Below are 19,347 nucleotides of genomic sequence, written 5' to 3'. Positions count from 1 at the left end.
GACAGGACAGGCATGGAAAGCCCCAAGATCTCAACCCCGACTGCTCTGCCTTTGCTCTGGGGCAGAAGAGAGCTGACCATCTGCAGGAACAGCCTGATCAGGCAGAGGTGGCTTGGTGGGAGGTCAGGTGGTGTTGCTCCTCCAATCAGCTCACTCGGGAGACCCTGCACACACCCTGGGCCACAGCCACTGGGGACATAACTGCTTTATTAGTGGGGCTGGAGGGGGAACCAGGATAGAAGCAGAAGCTGGGCAAGCAGGTGACCGGTGCCCAAGTGCAGTGGGGTGTGGCCCTGCAGCAGTTCCGAACCCCAAGGTTGCCACTGTTCACAGGTCCTGGCCCCAGCCCTTCTCAGATTCAGCTGCTGGGTGTCCCACCCAGGAAGGGGTGTCAGTCTTGGGAGAACAAGGACCCCCAGAACCAGGGTACCGCACTGGGAGGCGGACACAGAGCAGATAGAGGAGAAAGTGTGGGGACAGACCTCCCGCTGCTCGGGTGTCCCATCCTGGTCTTGGCTTTGTGCACAGTTGAGAATGCAGAAGCTCTCTTGGGACAGGCAGCAGCCCGTGCTGGGGTGAAGCCACCTCGTGTGCTCTTGTTGACCCTTACCTCTCTACTCCAGCTGGCAACTGCTGGCCCCTTCATGCTAGCCAGCTCTACTTGGATGGACTCTGGGCAGAGAAGGGTGTGGCATGGGAGTTAGGAGCCCCAGCCTGCTGCTCCCACCCTCTTCATGGCCAAGTGGGTGGCTTGGGTCAACAGCCACTGTTCCTGCGCAGGAAGGCATGGCACCGTAAGGAACACTGGAGCTCCGTGAAGGTGAGGGAGCCCACAGTGATGGCGCATGGGCCCACAGCCTGGAAGCCAAATTTCTCATAGAAAGGCACCAGTGCATCTTCGCACATGAGCACAGCCCGACGCACAGCTGGCTGGCTCCCCAGGTGGTGCAGGTATCGCAGGAGCAGGACAGAGCCCTTGCCCTGCTGCCTGAAGGTGCGGTGCACTGCCAGTACGTGCAGGTGAGCCGTGCGGCCTCCAGGCCTGTGCAGCGTCAGTGATTCCTGGGGGTGGGCAAGGGACGGATGTCTGGGTTACTTCTGCTGATACCTGCTCCTCCAAACCCAACTCTAACCAAAAGGAAAGGTGTCCCAGGCACCGAAGTAGCCAGGGTTCCCTTCTCACCCTGACAGGGTCCCACTGTAAGCCACATCTACAGTCCCACAGACAAAATTTCAAAGGTCTTTTGAGACTCTGAAGGAGTAATTTTCAACTGGTGGATTATAACCCCTTAGGGTCTAACGACCCTTTCACAGAGATCACCTAAGATGATTGGAAAACAGGTATTTACATTATGATTCATAACAGTAACAATTAGAGTTATGAAGTCACAACGAAAATAATTTCATGGTTGGGATCACCCCAACATGAGAAACTATATTAAAGGGCCACAGTGTTAGGAAGGTTGAGAACACTGCTCTAGGGGGTTGGGCAGAGGGCTCTTGCCTTGGGAGGGGCCTGCTGCTTGGAATTACTCTCTGCTCGGAAGGAGACTTCCGTCTCTGAGGAGCTCTACCTGCCCTCACCTGAGTCAGTCTCTCCTTGTCCCAAAGTGAGCCTATGATGAAGGCCACAAGGCGACCCTCCTCGAACCAGCCCAATGACAGCTCTGGACACAGGGTTAGGAAGTGTCGGATCTCATCCAGGTAGAGGGGACAGGTACCCGAGACAGAGATAAAGGCTGTGACAAATGGCAAGGGTGAATGACTGCACTGCCTGCCACCTGTTTGTACACAAGTGGTCACTCGGATGCCCCCCTCTAGGAAAGCATGTGACTCTGGGCTGTTGCCTCCTAGTCTAGGGCACACATCATTCACTCTCTCTCCCTCTCCCCCTCTTCTCTTTCCCTCTCCCCTCCCCCCTCTCTCTGTGCCTGCATGCGTGCATGTGCGCCAGTGTGTTCTCAGATTTAACTCCCAAAGGCCGGAACCTCAGGGTAAGACAACAGTCAACTCAGAGTACCCTCCCAAGGGCCATTCACCTTCACGCTCGATCTCAAACACACTGATGGCATCCTCGGGAGTGAGGCAGCGGAACTCGCTGGCAGGGAGTGTGTGGCGTCGCTGGCAGCCTAGGAACTCTGAGGCCCCAGGTGGCAGGTGCAGGGCCTCAGGTTTCAGGGAGTGGATGTTCAACATGGGCATCTGGCTGCTGAACCCTCCCAAGGGTTCTCCAGCTTCAGAAGTGGTCCCTTAGCACCTGTCAGAAAAGAGAGGGAGCCTGGCCTTCATCTTGAAGAATGCAAGTCAGGCATCCCTGGCGATAGAGCCAGTCCCCAGGTGCCTGGACCTCCAGGCAAATTCCAGTAACTTGCAATGTTCGTGGATCTCCTCACTTTCACTCAAGAGCTAAAGGTCGGGCTGGAGAGATGGCTCAGCAGTCAAGAGCACTAGCTACTCTTACAGAGGACCTGGTTCAATTCCCATTACCCACATAATATAGCAGCTCACAACTGTAACTCCAAGATCTGACACACACACACAGACATACATGCAGGCAAAACACCAATGCACATAAAATAAAAATAAATTTAAAAAAAGCTAGAGGTCCCTCAGAGCAGTGTCCAAAACTCCAGACAGATTCTACTGCCCTCCAGGTATCTGAACCTTGGTAGACTGTAGACACACCAACACTGTTGCCCAAGTGTGTAGTAGAGCAAGGGTGCATGAACCGCCAACCTCATCTACTGAAGACATCCAGGTCTCTGATACCACCAGTCATGTGGCTTGTCTCACCCAGAGGGAGACTTCTGGTCTTGTGGATGAGAGAGTAGTATGGCCAGGAGATTTTTTTAGTTTTTGTTTTTTAAAGGAAAGGTGGCTGTGTGGATATGTGCACATGTGTGCATGAGCCCACAGAGGCCAGGGGCATTGGGCCTGGAGCCTGACCTACAGATGGTTGTGAGCTGCCCAGTGTGGGTGCTAGGAACTGAACTCAGGTCCACAGGGGGAGGGATATGTGCTCTTAATCTCTGAGCCATCTCTCCTTCCCCAGGCTAGGAGCTTTTTAGATTGCCCCAGGCTTTAATCCATGAGAAAAATCTCTTTAATTAATGTGAGCCTGAGCACCACATTTTCCCAAATGACGTCAGACTAAGGGGATAAGACGGTTAAAGAGTCTGAGACTGCAGAGTCCCAGGTGGGAAGGTTCAGGTATGGAGGGCACACGGGAAAACTGTCCACCAGCTTAGGCTAATAGAACATGCCCATGTGGGTACCCTCTTTCCTATAACATCCCACAAACTGGGCGTCCTGTCTTCCATACCTCTGCCTTCAAAAGGGGCTGGGAGTTAAGGTGGGACAGCTCGGCAGGTAAAGGCACTTGCCACCAAGCCTGAGATCCTGAGCTTGGTCCCTGGGACCCACATGCTAGAGGGAGAGAGAACTGACTCCTACAAGTTGTCCTCTGTCTTGCACACCCACACATGCACATAAAATAAATAAAATGCAACAAAAACTTTTAACGTGGGTGGTGGAGACAGCCCAAGCATGAGGGAGGACCTGAGCACAATTCTCAAAACACAAGAAAAACCCAGGTGCAGTGCCCACCACCCAGTATCTGCAAACCAGCACTGGCCAAGACAGGGTTGGGCAAACCCTGGGGCTCACTGGCTCCCTTAGCCAGCCTAACCTACTTGGTGAACTTCAGAACAGTGAGAAATCCTATCCCCAAAAATGAAGCAGATGGTTCCTGAGGGATGACAACCAACCTCTGGCCTCCTTTATGCGCGCGCGCGCGCGCGCGCACACACACACACACACACACACACACAAAGAGTCAGGGATAAGGGGCCCACTTACCAGAACTGTAAGGAGCCCAGGGGTTCCCAACCCAGAACTAGTTGCCTGGGGGCTGTCACCAGGTGCAGGAACGCAGAGAACCCAAGACTCCTGTCTGCAAAGCAGCTGTAGTACATATCCCCGTGGCAGCATGTGATGTCCTTGGAGATGTCTAATCCCCCTGGCCCTGCCTCCCATGGTACACCAGGTGGGATGATGCCAGTGGGACTTGGCCGTCAGGCCCTGGCCCATCCCGCTGAGGACAGGCGTCAGCAGTGGCACTCAGGACGCAGAAGGAATTACTAGTAGCTGTCTCAGGCCCTGAGCCACAGGAAGAGCATGGGCTTAGCCTGGGGGTCTGGCTGTATGTAATCCCTGCTCTGTCCCCAGCTGGCTGGGTACCAGCTGGCTGGGTACCACCGTCTGTCCCTCAAGCCAGTTTGCCCATGCCTCCAAGGGTCTCTCCTGGTCTGGCAGCCTGCTACTATGTATAGCCGCAAACCTGGGGAGGCAGGTTCTCCAGTCCACAGGTCACCCTGCCAGGTGAGTGAAACCGTCTCCCTTTTACAGAGGAGGAAATTGAGCTCTATTCAATAACATCATGGATCCTGTCAGGCACCAAGAGAGTAGGAAAGTCCCCAGGAACAGTTTTCATAGTCTTCAGAGCAGAAATGCCCAACTGCCACCAACCAAAGTGAGAGCTATGGGTCTATACAAAAGGTCACTACAAGCCACCACTGGAGAACACCAACACAAAGGTGACAGAGGCCAGAAAACAAGAAACACGTGGTGGTTTCTAGTCTAGCACGAGATCCAGGCGTTAGGAACTGGCTGGTGGCTGCCCAGGGGCTGGCCTTAGGAATACTGGTGAGGTAACTGTTCCGTTGAACAATGCACATGACCTCCTATATGTATGTGACTCTCTTCCTCACAGAGCTGTGTCCCTTAGCTCTTCTCTGTCCATTTACCACATGCTCCCCAGCTCCTTGTTGGTACCAGGCTCCCAGTCAGCTCAAGGCACTGAGCCAGGATGTTCATTCCCAGAAGCCACCACCAGAGGGTGCACCTGCTGGTATCCAAGATCCTCGAAGAGGGACAGCAGTTCCAACCTTGACCGTTGGGGACACCAGGCACCGCCACCACACACATATTTTGCTATCTGTGGGGTCCTCTTTCCCCCAGGGCCCCTCTTTGCTGTCTGATGCCCCAGGGGCTCCTGTCACCTCGATTGCCTCTTCCCTGGCCACTTCTTTTCCCTGCAGGAGACCCTCAGCAGACGTCTCGCAGTTGATGTAGTGGCAGAGACCTGTGATCCCAGCACATGTGATGGGGAGGCAGGATCAGGAGTTCAAGGTCAATCTTAGTTATAACAGATGCTGAGAGAGAGGGGGGCAGAGGGGAAAGCATCCCAGATTGATGGGCACAATGATCGAAGATAGAAAGCCCTGAATTGATACATCAAAGCCCTCAGTATCAGAAGGGAGCAGGGTGTTTCTTTCTAGTCCCAGCTATGAGACCTCAGTGAGACCCTTCAGAATACCTCAACCACTCCCCACTCTGGGGGCTCCTGCTCCCTGGAGACCATGATTAAATTAGCCTGACCTCAGCTTTTGTGTAGGACTGCCAAATTTGTTTGTTTGGGGTTTGGGGGACAGGCTTTCTCTGTGTAGCCCCAGCTGGCCTGGAACTCACTCTGTAGACCAGGCTGGCCCCAAACTCACAGAGATTCACCTGCCTCTGCTGGGATTAAAGCATGCACCACCACACCTGGCCCCTTCCTGTCTTTAGTACTGAACTCTGACCTTAAACTTTGGATCTTCCTGGCTTCTAAATGCTGGGAATAACAGGCACCACCATGCCCACCTTCTGGGACTTCTGGATTTAGAAAATAAAAATACAAGTGCCTAGTGAAATCTAAATGTTAAATAACACAACCATCTTTTGTCCCGAGACAGGGTTTCTCTGTGAAGTTTTGGTGCCTGTCCTGGATTTCGCTCTGAAGACCAGGCTGGCCTCAAACTCACAGAGATCCAACTGGTGAGTGCTGGGATTAAAGGTGTGTGCCACTGCCACCTGGCTAATTTTGTTTTTATTATTTTTTAAATTATGTATGCCTGTGTGAGGGTGTTCATGGGAGTGCAGGTGCTTGTTCAGGAGTGTGTCTGATCCCCCAGAGATGGAGTTTCGGGTGGTTATGAGTCATCTGATGTGGAAGCCAGGAATAAACCCAGGTTCTCTACATGAGCAGTGTATAAGTCAGGGTTCTCTAGAGGAACAGAACTGATAGAATACACACATATTGTTATGCCCAGATCTCGGGGACCCCCAAAAGACCACCACGGAGACCGAATCCCACCTGTAAAAGCAAAGAGTCTTTTTTCTCTTCAAGCTCTGAGCTGTCTGTCCAACGCAGCAGTGAGAATAGAGAGCCCCGAGCTCAGGTGGGGTGGGGTTTTTATCAGCAGGGGTTGGGTGTAGCTAGAGAGTTTCTCTCCAGCTCCCACTAAGCCCCGGTAGTCCTATAGCTCACGTATAAAATAAACACACAGACTCTTATATTATTTAAACTGTTTGGCCTAATGGCTCAGGCTTCTAGCTATCTATTTCTTACTTATTAAATTAACCCATTTCTATAAATCTCTACCTTGCCACATGGCTCGTGGCTTACCAGTATATCTTGGTACTTATGGTGGCGGCTGGCAGCGTCTCCTGACTCAGCCTTCTTGTTCCCAGAATTCTCCTCTCTGCTTGTCCCGCCTATACTTCCTGCCTGGCTACTGGCCAATCAGCATTTTATTTACACAGAGCGATATTCACAGCAGTTGGGGTGAAGGGATTTCCAGGACCCTGATTGGCTGACAATTGTCTAGGGGTATCTGTAAAAAAAAAAAAAAAAAAAATAGGTGTGTGCTAGACTCAGGGATATCTAGTCACCTTATCTAATGGTTGGAATGTTTGGGATGTCAGGTACTTCCTCATCCCTGGGTGGATCCCTGGGTGATATCAGCTTAAGGCTGTAGTTAGAGTTTTCCTGCCTGGCCCAGTCAGGACAAATCTCTCTTACCTGCCAGTCCCACAGTCGCTCAGACCCAACCAAGAAAGCACACAGAAACTTACATTGTTTACAAACTGTATGGCTGTGGCAGGCTTTTTGTTATCTACTTCTTCTATCTTAAATTAACCCATTTCTGCTAGTCTATACTTAGCCACATGGCTTGTGGCTTACCAGTGTCTTTACATGTTGCTTTTCAAGGCGGCGGTTGGCAGTGTCTCTTCTCCGCCTTCCTGTTTCCAGCCTTTTCCTCTTCCTTGTCCCCGCCTACCCTATCCTTCCTGCCTGCCTGCTAGCCAATCAGCACTTTATTTATACAGAGTGATATCCACAGCATAAGGCTTTTCCTGGATCTGGCTGATCCTAGACAGAAGCTGTGTCTAGGCCCCTAAGCCTGTTATGGCTGCTGTTTTGGGGCCCCCTACACACACACACACACACACACACACACACACACACACACACACACATCTATGTATGTATGTATGTATGTATGTATGTATGTATGTATGTATGTATACATACATGGTGCTCTTAAGCACTGAGCCATCTCTCCAGGCCATGAACAGTCTTTCAAATAGAAGCAGTGGCTGTAGTCTGCTTTCTGTTGCTGTGATAAATACCATGACCAAAAGCAACTTGAGGAAGAAAAAGAGTTTATTTCACCTTACAGCTTACAGTCCATCATGATGGGAAGTCAGGGCAGGAGCTCAAGGCAGGAAACTGAAGTAGGAATGTTTCTCACTGGCTTGCTCTTTATGGCTTGCTTAGCTTTCTTTCTTTATTTAAAGATTTATTATGTATACTACAGTGCTCTGCCTGCAGGCCAGAAGAGGGCACCAGATCTCATTATAGATGGTAGTGAACCACTATGTGGTTGCTGGGAATTGAACTCAGAACCTCTGGAAGAGCAGCCAGTGCTCTTAACCTCTGAGCCATCTCTCCAGCCCCAGTTTGCTCTCTTATACAACCCAGGACCCCCTGACCAGGCGTGGCACTGCCCACAGTGCACTAGACCCTCCCATAGCAATCAATAATCAAGAAAATGCCCTGCAGACATGCTCACAGGGTAATGTGATGGAGGCAATTCCTCAACTGACATTTCCTCTTTCCAGATGTGTCTAGGTTTGTTGGCAAAAACTAGTTGGATGGTGGTGGTGCACTCCTTCAATCCCAGCACTTGGGAGGCAGAGGCTGGTGGATCTCTGAGTTCGAGGTCAGCCAGGTCTACAAAGCAAGTCCCAGGATGGCCAGGACTACACAGAGAAACCCTGTCTTGAAAAACCAAAACCAAACCAAAACAAAACAAACAAAAAAATTGACAAAAATTAAGGAGCACAGGAGCACCCTGCACTATTGAGGCATCGGCCATCACTGTTTGTCCGAAAGCTCACCCAGTTTCACCATTTGACAGGACTGGGAAAGCCAGAGAGAGCTCCACACCACATCATGATCAGAGGAGCAGCCTGATGAGCTGCAGAAGGCCCTGAGCCCCTCGGTCTCCAAACACTATAAAGTGCCCTATGCCCTGTTGTTCATATGACCCATCTATTTTCCCTGCAATAAGGAACCAAACTGAAGCCATTTTGGATAGAGCTTCCATTTTGAATAAGGGCCAAATAAAGTTTCCTGGGTTAGGGATTTAGCTCAGTGGTAGAGCATTTGCCTAGCAAGTGCAAGGCCCTGGGTTCTATCCTCAGCTCAGAAAAAAAAAAAAAAAAAAGTTTCTTAAGACCTCCCCAGACCTTCCTGGGTAACAGACATCTTGGTTGGCAAGTTGAGACATGAATGTGGTCACCCTGCCACACTTGAGTAAACCAACCAATGTTTGTGATTCTCAGTGTAGTGTGAATTCTAATTGGTCTTAATAATAAAAACCTGGAGTCAGATACCAGTGTGAAAGCTGAAAGATCAGAGAAGCAGAGCAGCCAGCCACTGTGAGACTTCTTACCTCTGGGAATACTGAGATCAAAAGGGCCTAGCTGTGGTGGTATTGTGTTCCCCAAAATATTGTGCACCCTAATAAATTCATCTGGGGTCAGAGAACAAACAGCCACTAGATACAGAGCCAAAAATGGTGGCTAGAAAATGGGTCAGAGCAAGCTATAGCAGAAGCTAGGCGGTGGTGGTGCACGCCTTTAATCCCAGCACTTGGGAGGCAGAGCTAGGCAGATCTCTGTGTGTTCAAGGATACAGCCAGTATGGAGACACACGCCTTTAATCCCAGAAAGCAAGCCTTTAATTCCAGGGAGTGATGGCAGAAAGAGAAAGATATGTAAGGTGTGAAGACCGGAAACTAGAAGCATTTGGCTGGTTAAGCAATCAGGCTTTGGAACAGCACAGTTCAGCTGAGATTCATGTGGATGAGGACTCAGAAGCTTCCAGTCTGAGGAAACAAGACCAGCTGAGGAACTGGCGAGGTGAGGTAGCTGTGGCTTGTTCTGCTTCTCTGATCTTCCAGCATTCACCCCAATAACTGGCCTCAGGTTTGATTTTATTAATAAGAACTTTTAAGATTCCTGCTATACCTAGATCCTGTCTCCATCTTGCCTTATCACTTCCTCTCTCTGCCCAGCCATATTACTTCCTGTTTCCTCCTTCCAAGTTTTAGGATTAAAGGCATGTGACTCCCAAGTACTGGTATCAAAGGCATGAGATCCAAAGTGCTGGGATTAAGGGCATGTGCTATCATGGTCTGGCCTCTAGTGGCTAGCTCCACACTCTGATCTCTAGACAAGCTTTATTTGTTAGAGCACAAACAAAATATCACCACATTTTCCCCTTTTTGTCTAAAATTTAAAAAAATTATAACTAATATAAAAAACCATATACAATAAGTACAATAACTATATACAATATATACAGGCAATAATCTGTATATATTGTAACCCTGATATAATACATCAATAATGTCTAGTCCATTAGCATTTGACAAATTCAGAGAAAATACTCCATTATCTATTCTATCTTGGGGAGTCCAAAAGGTCATACCTAATTAATTTTCTATTCTAACTTGCATTACCAAAATTATTTTTAATGTCTCTCAACCTTATACAATTTACACCTCTTTAGTGAACTTCTTTTATAAATTTGTTAACAAGGAAAACTATAACTTTCTAGTCCTCAACTCCCTCAGAGACCCAAAAAGGAAATAATATTACCCAAGAAAGCAGGAAGTGCACACAATCAACTTCCAAAAAATGTGAGAAATGACAGAAACAGCTGGCTGCCTGGACAGTCACCCAAGGTTCTTCTACAATGTTGGGGCATCTATCCATATCTGACGGACTCATCTGTGAAATAGGATCTTCTGAAGGGCCTTCCTACCTTGTTTTGGCAAAGTTCAGCAGTCCTTTCTTTTGTGTCCTGCTTGTCCATTTGGACAGCACACTGTCAGCAGTCTCTTGCCCACTGGCTAACTTTTGCCACAAAGAAAGTAAACTCCACACAGAGTTTCTTTGATGCCCATCATCTTCTCTGAAGTAGATTGGTGCTGCCAGCAGCAGACATGTCTCATTGTCATAAAAAAAAAAGAACCTTATGTTATTAAAACATCTTAAATACCATATTCTGTAGATCTCTTAAGTGTTTGAAGACAACCTGTCTATCTAAAAATATATCTGTTTGACCTTGAAAACATATCTAACATGACTACAAGTTTAATTGTAATAGGTGACTAACTACTAACCTGCATTTCCTTATTATCCTAAATGGTTGGTAATAATAACTTTCAAGGACTGAAAATTTGTATTACATTGTTAAATAACCTGTATAAGTACAATACCTTAAACCAGAGTAGAAATGTAGTACAGTATGTTCTAACAAAATTAATCTCAAATTTGTATCAATATACAAAGACCATATCAAAGTAAAATATTTAAAACTAGTAGTTGCTTTTTAAAAGTAGATTCAATAATCTGCCCTTTTACCCTGTCATTTCTATATTCCCCCTTTTTCCTTTTTAGAACAAGATCCCTGAATTAAGCTCCTTTATTCAGCTTTTTCCCCTGACCAATAACAACTTGTAACCAACTACCCTAAACAATGACAAATATCCGTAACCCATTGAAAGACCAAAAACCACCTACCCTACATTTTAGGAATGTGGGCATTGTGTTCTTTTTTTTTTTTTTTTTTTAATACATACATACAGCATGTATGACCAGAAGAGGGCGCCAGATCTCATTACAGATGGTTGTGAGCCACCATGTGGGTGCTGGGAATTGAACTCAGGACCTCTGGCAGAGCAGTCAGTGCTCTTAACCTTTGAGCCACCTCTCCAGCCCTGGGCATTGTGTTCTTAAATTTAGTTCTTGCTGTCTGAGGGCAACGTCATCTTTAGAGGATCTTGAAAAGAAAATTTTAGGTTAATTGTCAAGCCCTGGAATAGCTAACTGTATCATTTGCTGTCCAGTCTCTGCATGATGGGAAAGTGCAGGGCTTAACCAAAGTCCTGGATAGTCTGTGAGGCTGCACCCTCTCAGCTTGCTACCTCAAAATTGTCCTGAGCAGTTTGTAGTCCAAAGCCGATCTTTAGGTGGTGTTTTCAGGTTAGTGGTGTTAAGTTGGATTGCTAGAGGTAAGAAGTCTTTCTAGTGGCTGGCTGCTCTGCTTCTCTGATCTTTCAGCTTTCATGCTGATATCTGACTCTCGGTTTTTATTATTAAGACCACTAGAATTTGCACTACTCTCAGGCTTAAAAGCTCTGTGACAATCTGGCTTGGGGTTGCAGTTCAGCTCCCAAGTCTGTTCTGTAGTCCTGATTGATCAGTAGTGGCTTGATTACAATAAATTCTGGTCATCTTTTTGACTTGGTATGTGAGTTGTGTTGGCTCCAAGCAGATCCCAGAATGTGGGGTCCTGCCCCCTCTTTGGGTAGCTGCTGCCTTGCTTGCTGACCTTGACCTTGATATCCTCCCTATGCTGATTCCCTGCTGGTCTCCACCTTCCTGAATGCTTAAGGGAAGTTCCTTGTTTGTGTATCCTGCATATTGGGCGTTAACAGCTTAGATGCAAGATTGTAAACATTAGTAGCAAATTTCTGCCCTCTGGGGTTCTCCCATTGTGCTGTAAGCCTGTATTTAAGGTTTCCTCCCTCTTTCAATAAACAGCATATGGCATTCTGCTGAGGCGAATGACCCGCTGTCTCTTGTCTCTGTTTTTTGATCCACAGCCCCTCCCTCGGACATAGTGAATGGGTGGTGGTAGCGCAGGCATTATTGCTACACCAGTACATCTCTACTCCAAACCAGTGGTCTTCATTTTTGGCTGAAAATTGGAATCACTAGGGATCTGAGAGTTGGGGGATGCTGGAGAGATTTCTCTTAGCTTTTAAGAGCATTGGCTACTCTTCCAGAAGACCTGGGATCAATTCTCAGCACCCACTTGGTAGCTCACAACCTTCTATAACTCCAGTTCAAAGGAATCCATCACCCTCTTCTGGCCTCTGTGGGCACCAGATGTGCACATGGTACACAGACATACATTCAGGTAAAACACCCATACACAAGACATACAAATAAATAATTAGGGGGCTGGAGATGGCTCAGTGGTTATGAGCATTGGCAACTTTCCTAAAGGACCCAGGTTCGAGTCCCAGCACCAACATGGTGGCTCACAACCATCTGTAACTCCAGTTCTAAGGGATTCCAACGCCCTCCCCTGGCCTCCACTGGTGCTGCACACGCAACACGCTTACATACATACATGCAGGCAAATACCTGTATACACAAAAGAAAATTAATTTTTAAAAATAAATAAATCATTAGAAAAAAATTCTAGCCAGGTGGTGGTGGTGGTGGCGGTTGTGGTGGTGGCGGCGGCAGCACACGCCTTTAATCTCAGCACTTGGGAGGCAGAGCCAGGCGGATCTCTGTGAGTTCGAGGCCAGTCTGGTCTACAGAGTGAGATCCAGGACAGGCACCAAAACCACACAGAGAAAGCCTGTCTCAAAAAAAAGAAATACATAAACAAACAAACAAATAAATACAAATCCAAAACCCGGGTCAGCCCTAGAGACGTTGATCTTAGCTTTCTAGACCAGGCCATGAGGCAGTCCCCTGCCACCCACAGCTCAGCCCAAGCTGAGAACCCCTGTTCCTCGTGCTTTCTCCACACTGTTCTAGGCCTGGCAGGGCAGCACCCGTTTGTCTTCCTCGTGGGGAGTCAGTGCCTCGGCCCTCACTGGCCAGACAGCCTGCAAAGAGTTGGGGAGGGGACATGAGGACCCAAAAAGAATCCCTGGAGAGAAACAGAATGCCACAGAGATGGAACCATCTCACAGCACCCTGTAGCCTGCTTTCCCCCGGGATACCATCCCTGCCTGGAAATGGCCTTTGTTTCTGTCTGCTTTGCTTCCTGTGGCTCTGCCCAGGCTCAGGGGACAGCAGGCTCAGAGGGCTCAGGGGACCACAGGCTCAGGGGACCGAGGGAAAAGCACCGGACTTGTAAGGAGGCTTAATATGCTCGTGAGCCCTGAGGTCTTTGTTCTTGATGCCTCCTTATCCTCCAGCTCCAACCTGTGATCAGGTGGCTTGGATGTGTTTGGAGTGGGTTCCTCAGGAGTCCATGTACTGAGAAGCTTGTCTTCAGTGTGACAGTGTTGGCAGGAGGGGGTTGGACCCCTTCAAGGGGTGGGTCCCTGCGGGAAGTAACTGAACATACTGTTTTCAAAAAGCATTGATGTAATTCTCCTAGGACCCTGGTTATTTCTATTTAGAGAGTGTCTGGTAGTCTCTCTCTAGCTTGCTATCTTGACATGTGATATCTCTTCACACACATGCTCCATGTGATGTCATGTCACCAGGCCTTTCCAGAAACTAAGTACATGGGGCTCTGAGATTTTGGACTTTCATCTTCCAAAACTATATTGCCTTGTAAAGTATCCAGCACGAGGCTCTTCATCACAGCCTTGGATAATGGACTGATACTCTGCCCACCAGCCCCAACTCACTCCTCACTGGCTAGGTCCATGGCCCCTCCCCAGTCCCCACAAGGAGAAGCACTATGGGATAGGGTTATAAACTGACTCCTCCAACCAGGATGCCTTTGAGAATACATGAGGATTGCTGGCTTAGGGGAGGCTATCCTGTTTCCAGGGCATCCAGTCTGCAGGGCCTTGGGCTGTGCTGACCACATCTCTCTATTGCAACTCCATCCTCTCCTGGTTCTTCCTCACAGCGTGTCTGTAATTCCAATCTGCCTGCCCACCTCTTCCTTCCTTCCCTCCCTCCTTCCCTTCCTTTCTCTGCCTCTACCCTCCTGCTGGAAATTGAAAACAAGGCCTCAAGCATGCTAGGCAAACGCTGTACCTCTGAGCTATGTCCTCAACCCAGATTCCTCTCCTGTCTGTCCTTTAAAAGTTGATGCCCCAGAGCACAGAGGATGCCTAGGGCCTGGAGATAAATCATGGAACATCATAATTCCATCCTATATGTGTCCAAATTCATAGAAGGTGTAACAACAAGAGTGATTACTAATATGTAGTTGGATGATGGTGTGTTCCTGCTTGAGGTTTATAACAAATGGCCTACTGTAGTGGGAAATGCTGTACTGAGTGAGATTGTGGTGAGGGAGGAGTATTTGAGTGCTTTCTACTCAATTTTTCTGTGACCTGAAAACTGTCACAAGTAATAAAGCCTTTAAGAAAGGTAATGTCGCTAGGCAGTGGTGGCACACACCTTTAATCCCAGCACTTGGGAGGCAGAGGCAGGAGGATCTCTGTGAGCTCAAGGCCAGCCTGGTCTACAGAGTGAGTTCCAGGATAGCCAAGACTGTTAGACAAAGAAACTCTGTCTCGAAAAACAAAAACAAAACAAACAAACAAGAAAAAAAGAAAATTAATGTCTCCTTGCAGGGACATGTGGCTAAACAAAGTGTGCATATGATGGGATGCTACTCAGCCATTAAGAAGAATGCAGATGTTAAGTTCCACCTCTGATGAACCTGGAAATATGCTAAGTGAAAGAACAGATGCACAATGGGAGGGTATGTTAGGTATGCTGAGGGCTGGGATTTGGGGTTGTTGTTAGTTATTTATTTTGGCGCTCTTACCCCTCAAGGAACACGTCCCGAACACGACAAATCCACGGAAGAGTTTTTATTAAAGAGGATAGAGGTGACAGGCCTGTGTGAAGCACACAGGTGAGTGAGGAGAGGAGAGGAGAGAAGAGAAGAGAAGAGAAGAAAGAGAAGAGAAGAGAAGAAGAGAAGAGAGAGACCTGTGCAACATGGCGCCGGCTTTTTAAAGAGTGAGCCGCGCATGTGTACAGGACCGCATGTGGCTACTCCATGCATGCGCGTAGATTACATGGCCGCGCGCGTGTGTGCTTTATGCAACCATGAAAAGCCACGGAGTCCTAGCCATGCGAGATGTTCTGACCTGGAAATGGCTATTTTGAACCGGAAATAACTAGGCGGTCTGCCGGGAAAGCCCAACCGTGTGGACATGTTGTGATTTCCTATCAGTTGTGCCTTGTTGGGGGAAGAGCTATTAATTGGAAGAATGGTGAGGTCATGAGGTGGGAACAATCAGGACATGTTCCAGAATCCAAAGGACACAACACACAACACCATCAAATACCAGCAAGAATGAGGAATAGATCTTAGATTCTGCTAATAAGGTTGCCCCTGATGCCTCCTGCCCCACTTTGTGTGTGTGTGTGTGTGTGTGTGTGTGTGTGTGTGTGTGTGTATAGTCTCACATTGAAGCCTAGACTGGCCTGGAATTTAGTCTCACACTGCAGCCCAGGCTAGGCTCAGGCTTACAGTGACCATCTTGCTTCAGCCTTCTGAATGCTGGGGTTACAGGAAACAACCACACTAACCTCTGATGACTCTAAACAGAAGGACTAGGGACATCAATCTGTGGTTAAAAGTGCTTGCCATATTAGCCATATTAGCAAGCTCTGGGTTTGACTGAGAGACACTGACTCAATGAATAGAAGAGTGATGGGGAATGATTCTTTGCATCACCCCCGGGCACATGCACACATACACAACATGCAAACACGTTTGCACCCTTTCTCTCTCTCTGTGATAAATCAAAGACTCCTCTCTAGAGACAGGGATGGTGTTGAGGCTAAGTACAGAGGGGTAGCAGGCAGAGGTGGTGGGGGGTGGCCATTGGCTAAAGGCATGGTGACTCCTAACTCCATGGTGGGTGACTCCATGGCTGAGGTCTGTAACAGCCCCACCCTGTCTCTAGGCCTGAGGCCTGCAGCAATTGGAGAGCTCAGTGCTGCAACAGCAGTGAATATCTGCCCAGGCCTGTGACAGGACACAGGTCCCCGGGCTAAGGAGGTTTCTAGTGAGGGGCCACACCTGCTCCACTCTGTGGATCCTCACTAGTAGTCGGCCTTGCCTATCCTGCACTGTATCATTTTGACTTGTTTTCTTCACCTTTGTGCCACCCACAGCTTCCTCGGGAAATGGAATAGTCCTGAGCTGAGAAGCAGGTGCTGCAGATGTAGCGAGACACTCTTGGGAGCTCCCCCTGCTGGACATCATAGGAAGAGCATCAGGGCAATGACTTGCTGGGTCTCTTGGAGGAGAGGGAGACGGGACAGACAGACAGGACACACAGGACTCTGGGGCTGGAAGCACTGGGAACTCAAGGTCAGGCCAGGCCTTTTTGTGATGGACCTACCCTGGGTGAAGCAGATTTCTTTAGTCAAGGGAACGGCTGGGGTTTGTGAGCAAGAGGGCCAGATGGGATGTTCTGGATTACTTCCTCCAAGCTTCCAAGAGCCACTTTAGTAGTAGGTTCATACGACTTCTGGGGTCCCTGTTGGGGTAACAAGCCCTGTAATGCACTGAAAGTACTCCAGGACCCACATACCGTCCTTACTCAGCATCCTTCATGCCCAGGCTCCTGGTCCGCAGACACTGTCTGAGCTCTCAGAGCAGACTCTCTTCCTTCCCTTGGGATTTAAAGCTGGTGATGGACCAGTGCAAAGAGGAGAGATGGAAGAGATTCTAGGACTTGGGGGAGGTAATTCCAGCTCCCAGCACTCAGGAGACAGAGGTAAGCCTCTGTGAGTTCAAGGCCAGCCTACTCTACATAGTGAGTGCCAGCATAGCCAGAGCTCCATAGTGAGACCCTGTCTTGAAAATAAAAAACAAGCTGGGCAGTGGTGGCACATGCCTTTAATCCCAGCCCTCGGGAGGCAGAGCCAGGAGGATCTCTGTGAGTTCAAGGCCAGCCTGGGCTACCAAATGAGTTCCAGGTAAGGCGCAAAGCTACACAGAGAAACCCTGTCTCGAAAAACAAACAAGCAAACAAACAAAAAAAAGAAAGAAAAGAAAAAACAAAACAACAGCACAAGGGATCAAGAAGTTGGCACTTCAAGATTCTGTGCAGTGTGCATGGGTGCATGCATACATGGGTTTGCAGCATTGAAGGTGACACCAGGAGTTTCCAAAATCACTCCTCACTTTTATTTCTCAAAGCGGTTTTCTTGCTCACTGATTCTAGCTGGTCTGGCCTGCCAGCTGGCCCGAGCATCCTTTGTGTTTGTCTCTGGCTAGCGGAAGAACAGGCCGCCCCCAAGCCTGCCCAGATTTTAAGTGGGTTGTGGGTCCTTACACCTGCAGGGCACTCCCTGTTTCTGTTGTGCCATCTCCTCAGCCTCTACTTCAGGATCTGAATGCAATGACCCAGACATGCTGGGAACTTGCAGTCCTACTTTTCCTAGTCAGAGTCCTCCACGAATTCCCTAAGGGTGGCTAGTAAATCTTTTTTTTTTTTTTTTAAGACAGGGCCTCTGTATATAGCCCTGACTGTCTTGAAACTCACTCTGTAGGCTGGTCTTGAACTCACAGAGATCCGCCTGCCTCTGCCTCCTGAGTGCTGGGATTAAAGGTGTGCACCACCACCGCATGCCCCACTCCTTTTTTTTTTTTTTTTTTGGTTTTTCGAGACAGGGTTTCTCTGTGTAGTTTTGGTGCCTGTCCTGGATCTCTCTGTAGACCAGGCTGGCCTCGAACTCACAGAGATCCTCCTGGCTCTGCCTCCCAAGTGCTGGGATTAAAGGTGTGCACCACCACTGCCCAGCCCCCTCCTTTCTTTTGAGCTGAGGATCGAACCCAGGGCCTTGCACTTACTAGGCAAGCGCTCTACCACTGAGCTAAATCCCCAACTCAATGCCTCCCTTTTTTCAGAGATGTATTTTCATTTTATATGTACGGATGTTTTGCCTGAACCTGTGTACCACATGTGTGCAGTGCCTGCAGAAGAGGGTGTTACAGATAGTTGTGAGGCACACCGTGTAGCTGCAGTTCAGGGCCCAGAAAGGAGTCACAGCCCAAGGCTTGGGAGCATCTGGGATCTGGTGAAATCCCTGAGAGGCACCGAAAGGTGGTAAGGACTTTCAGAGGCTCAGGCTCCACAGTGGCTCCACTGCAGCTCAAATTGAGGAGAGGGGAATGAGGAGCTGCAGGGAAGCTACGTGGGCATCAGCAGCTTGAAGACTTCTTCCCATTCCTGGCTTCAATGCATGAGGTGCATGTGGGGGCATAGGAAACTCACCAAAGCGAGGTTAGAAATGACAGGTCTTTCTGTATCTACCCATGTGACACATTAGCAAACTCCAGGGCTGTTGCCAGGCACAACACTGGGCACACAGTTCAGTGTTGTCTAGTGATGGTGAGATCAGCATTTAACATCAGACATTCTCACCTCCAACCTGGCAGGTTCTGGACAATCTATGCAAAGCACAGAACTGGGCATGAAGTTACACCTCTGTGCGTGGAGCTATTATTAGCCATTATTACCAGAAGCTGTGGAATAAATGGGCTGCTTCTCCCTGTTTCACTCAATGATTGGGAAGGGAGGGGAGCCTCTTTTTCATATTAAAGCAACAAATACAGGCACAAGCCTGAGTAAAATGCAAAACTCATTTGGATTTTGGGTGTGGTGTGGTATGCATCCATGTGAATGCATGTCACATACGATTGGGCAAACAGTGTGTTTGGGTGAGCTTGCATTTGTGAGCTTATGGATGTGAAGACCAGAGTGGGTGTCAGGTATCTTCCTGGATTGTATTGAAGTAGGATGTCTTAGTCAGGGTTTCTATTGTTGTGATGAAACACCAAGACCAAAATCAGTCAGAGAAGAAAGTGTTTATTTGGCTTACACTTCCACATCAGAGTCCATCTCTGAAGGAAGTCAGGACAGGAACTCAAACAGGGCAGGAACCTGGAGGCAGGAGCTGATCAAGAGGCCATGGAGGGGTGCTGCTTACTGGCTTGCTCTCCATAGCTTGGTTAGCCTACTTTCTTATGGAACCCAGGACCACCAGCCCAGGGACACTATTGCCCACAATGGGCTGGGTCCTCCCCCGTCAATCAGTAATTAACAAAATGCCCTACAGGCTTGCCTACAGCCCAATCTTACAGAGAGATTTTCTTTTCTTTTCTCCCCCCGCCCCCAGCTGAGGACCAAACCCAGGGCCTTGTGC

The 19,347-nt window shown here is 48.6% G+C and overlaps 1 protein-coding gene across 1 annotated transcript; it reads right to left on the bottom strand.

Moving 5' to 3' along the window:
* Positions 1–28: 28 nt before the first annotated feature.
* On the bottom strand, positions 29–10,239 carry Aanat (aralkylamine N-acetyltransferase). The gene is made up of 4 exons (XM_036198157.1): positions 10,217–10,239; positions 2,040–2,257; positions 1,585–1,739; positions 29–1,062 (listed from the first exon to the last, which is right to left on the bottom strand). Exons 2-4 carry the CDS (start codon positions 2,200–2,202, stop codon positions 757–759), a joined length of 624 nt encoding a protein of 207 aa, XP_036054050.1. The 5' UTR covers positions 2,203–2,257; positions 10,217–10,239; the 3' UTR covers positions 29–756.
* Positions 10,240–19,347: the final 9,108 nt, after the last annotated feature.

The sequence above is a fragment of the Onychomys torridus genome, chromosome 8, assembly GCF_903995425.1.
Source record: "Onychomys torridus chromosome 8, mOncTor1.1, whole genome shotgun sequence".
Lineage (NCBI taxonomy): Eukaryota > Metazoa > Chordata > Mammalia > Rodentia > Cricetidae > Onychomys > Onychomys torridus.
This window is presented reverse-complemented; position numbering and strand designations above follow the sequence as displayed.

What these genes read in the sequence shown, in the direction of transcription:
- Aanat (XM_036198157.1), bottom strand. Translation starts at nt 2,202, where the DNA reads ATGCCCATGTTGAACATCCACTCCCTGAAACCTGAGGCCCTGCACCTG. An exon ending in GTTTGAGATCGAGCGTGAAG is followed by an intron (nt 1,740 to 2,039) that starts GTGAATGGCCCT and finishes CATTTGTCACAG; the next exon opens with CCTTTATCTCTGTCTCGGGT. An exon ending in ACAAGGAGAGACTGACTCAG is followed by an intron (nt 1,063 to 1,584) that starts GTGAGGGCAGGT and finishes GCCCACCCCCAG; the next exon opens with GAATCACTGACGCTGCACAG.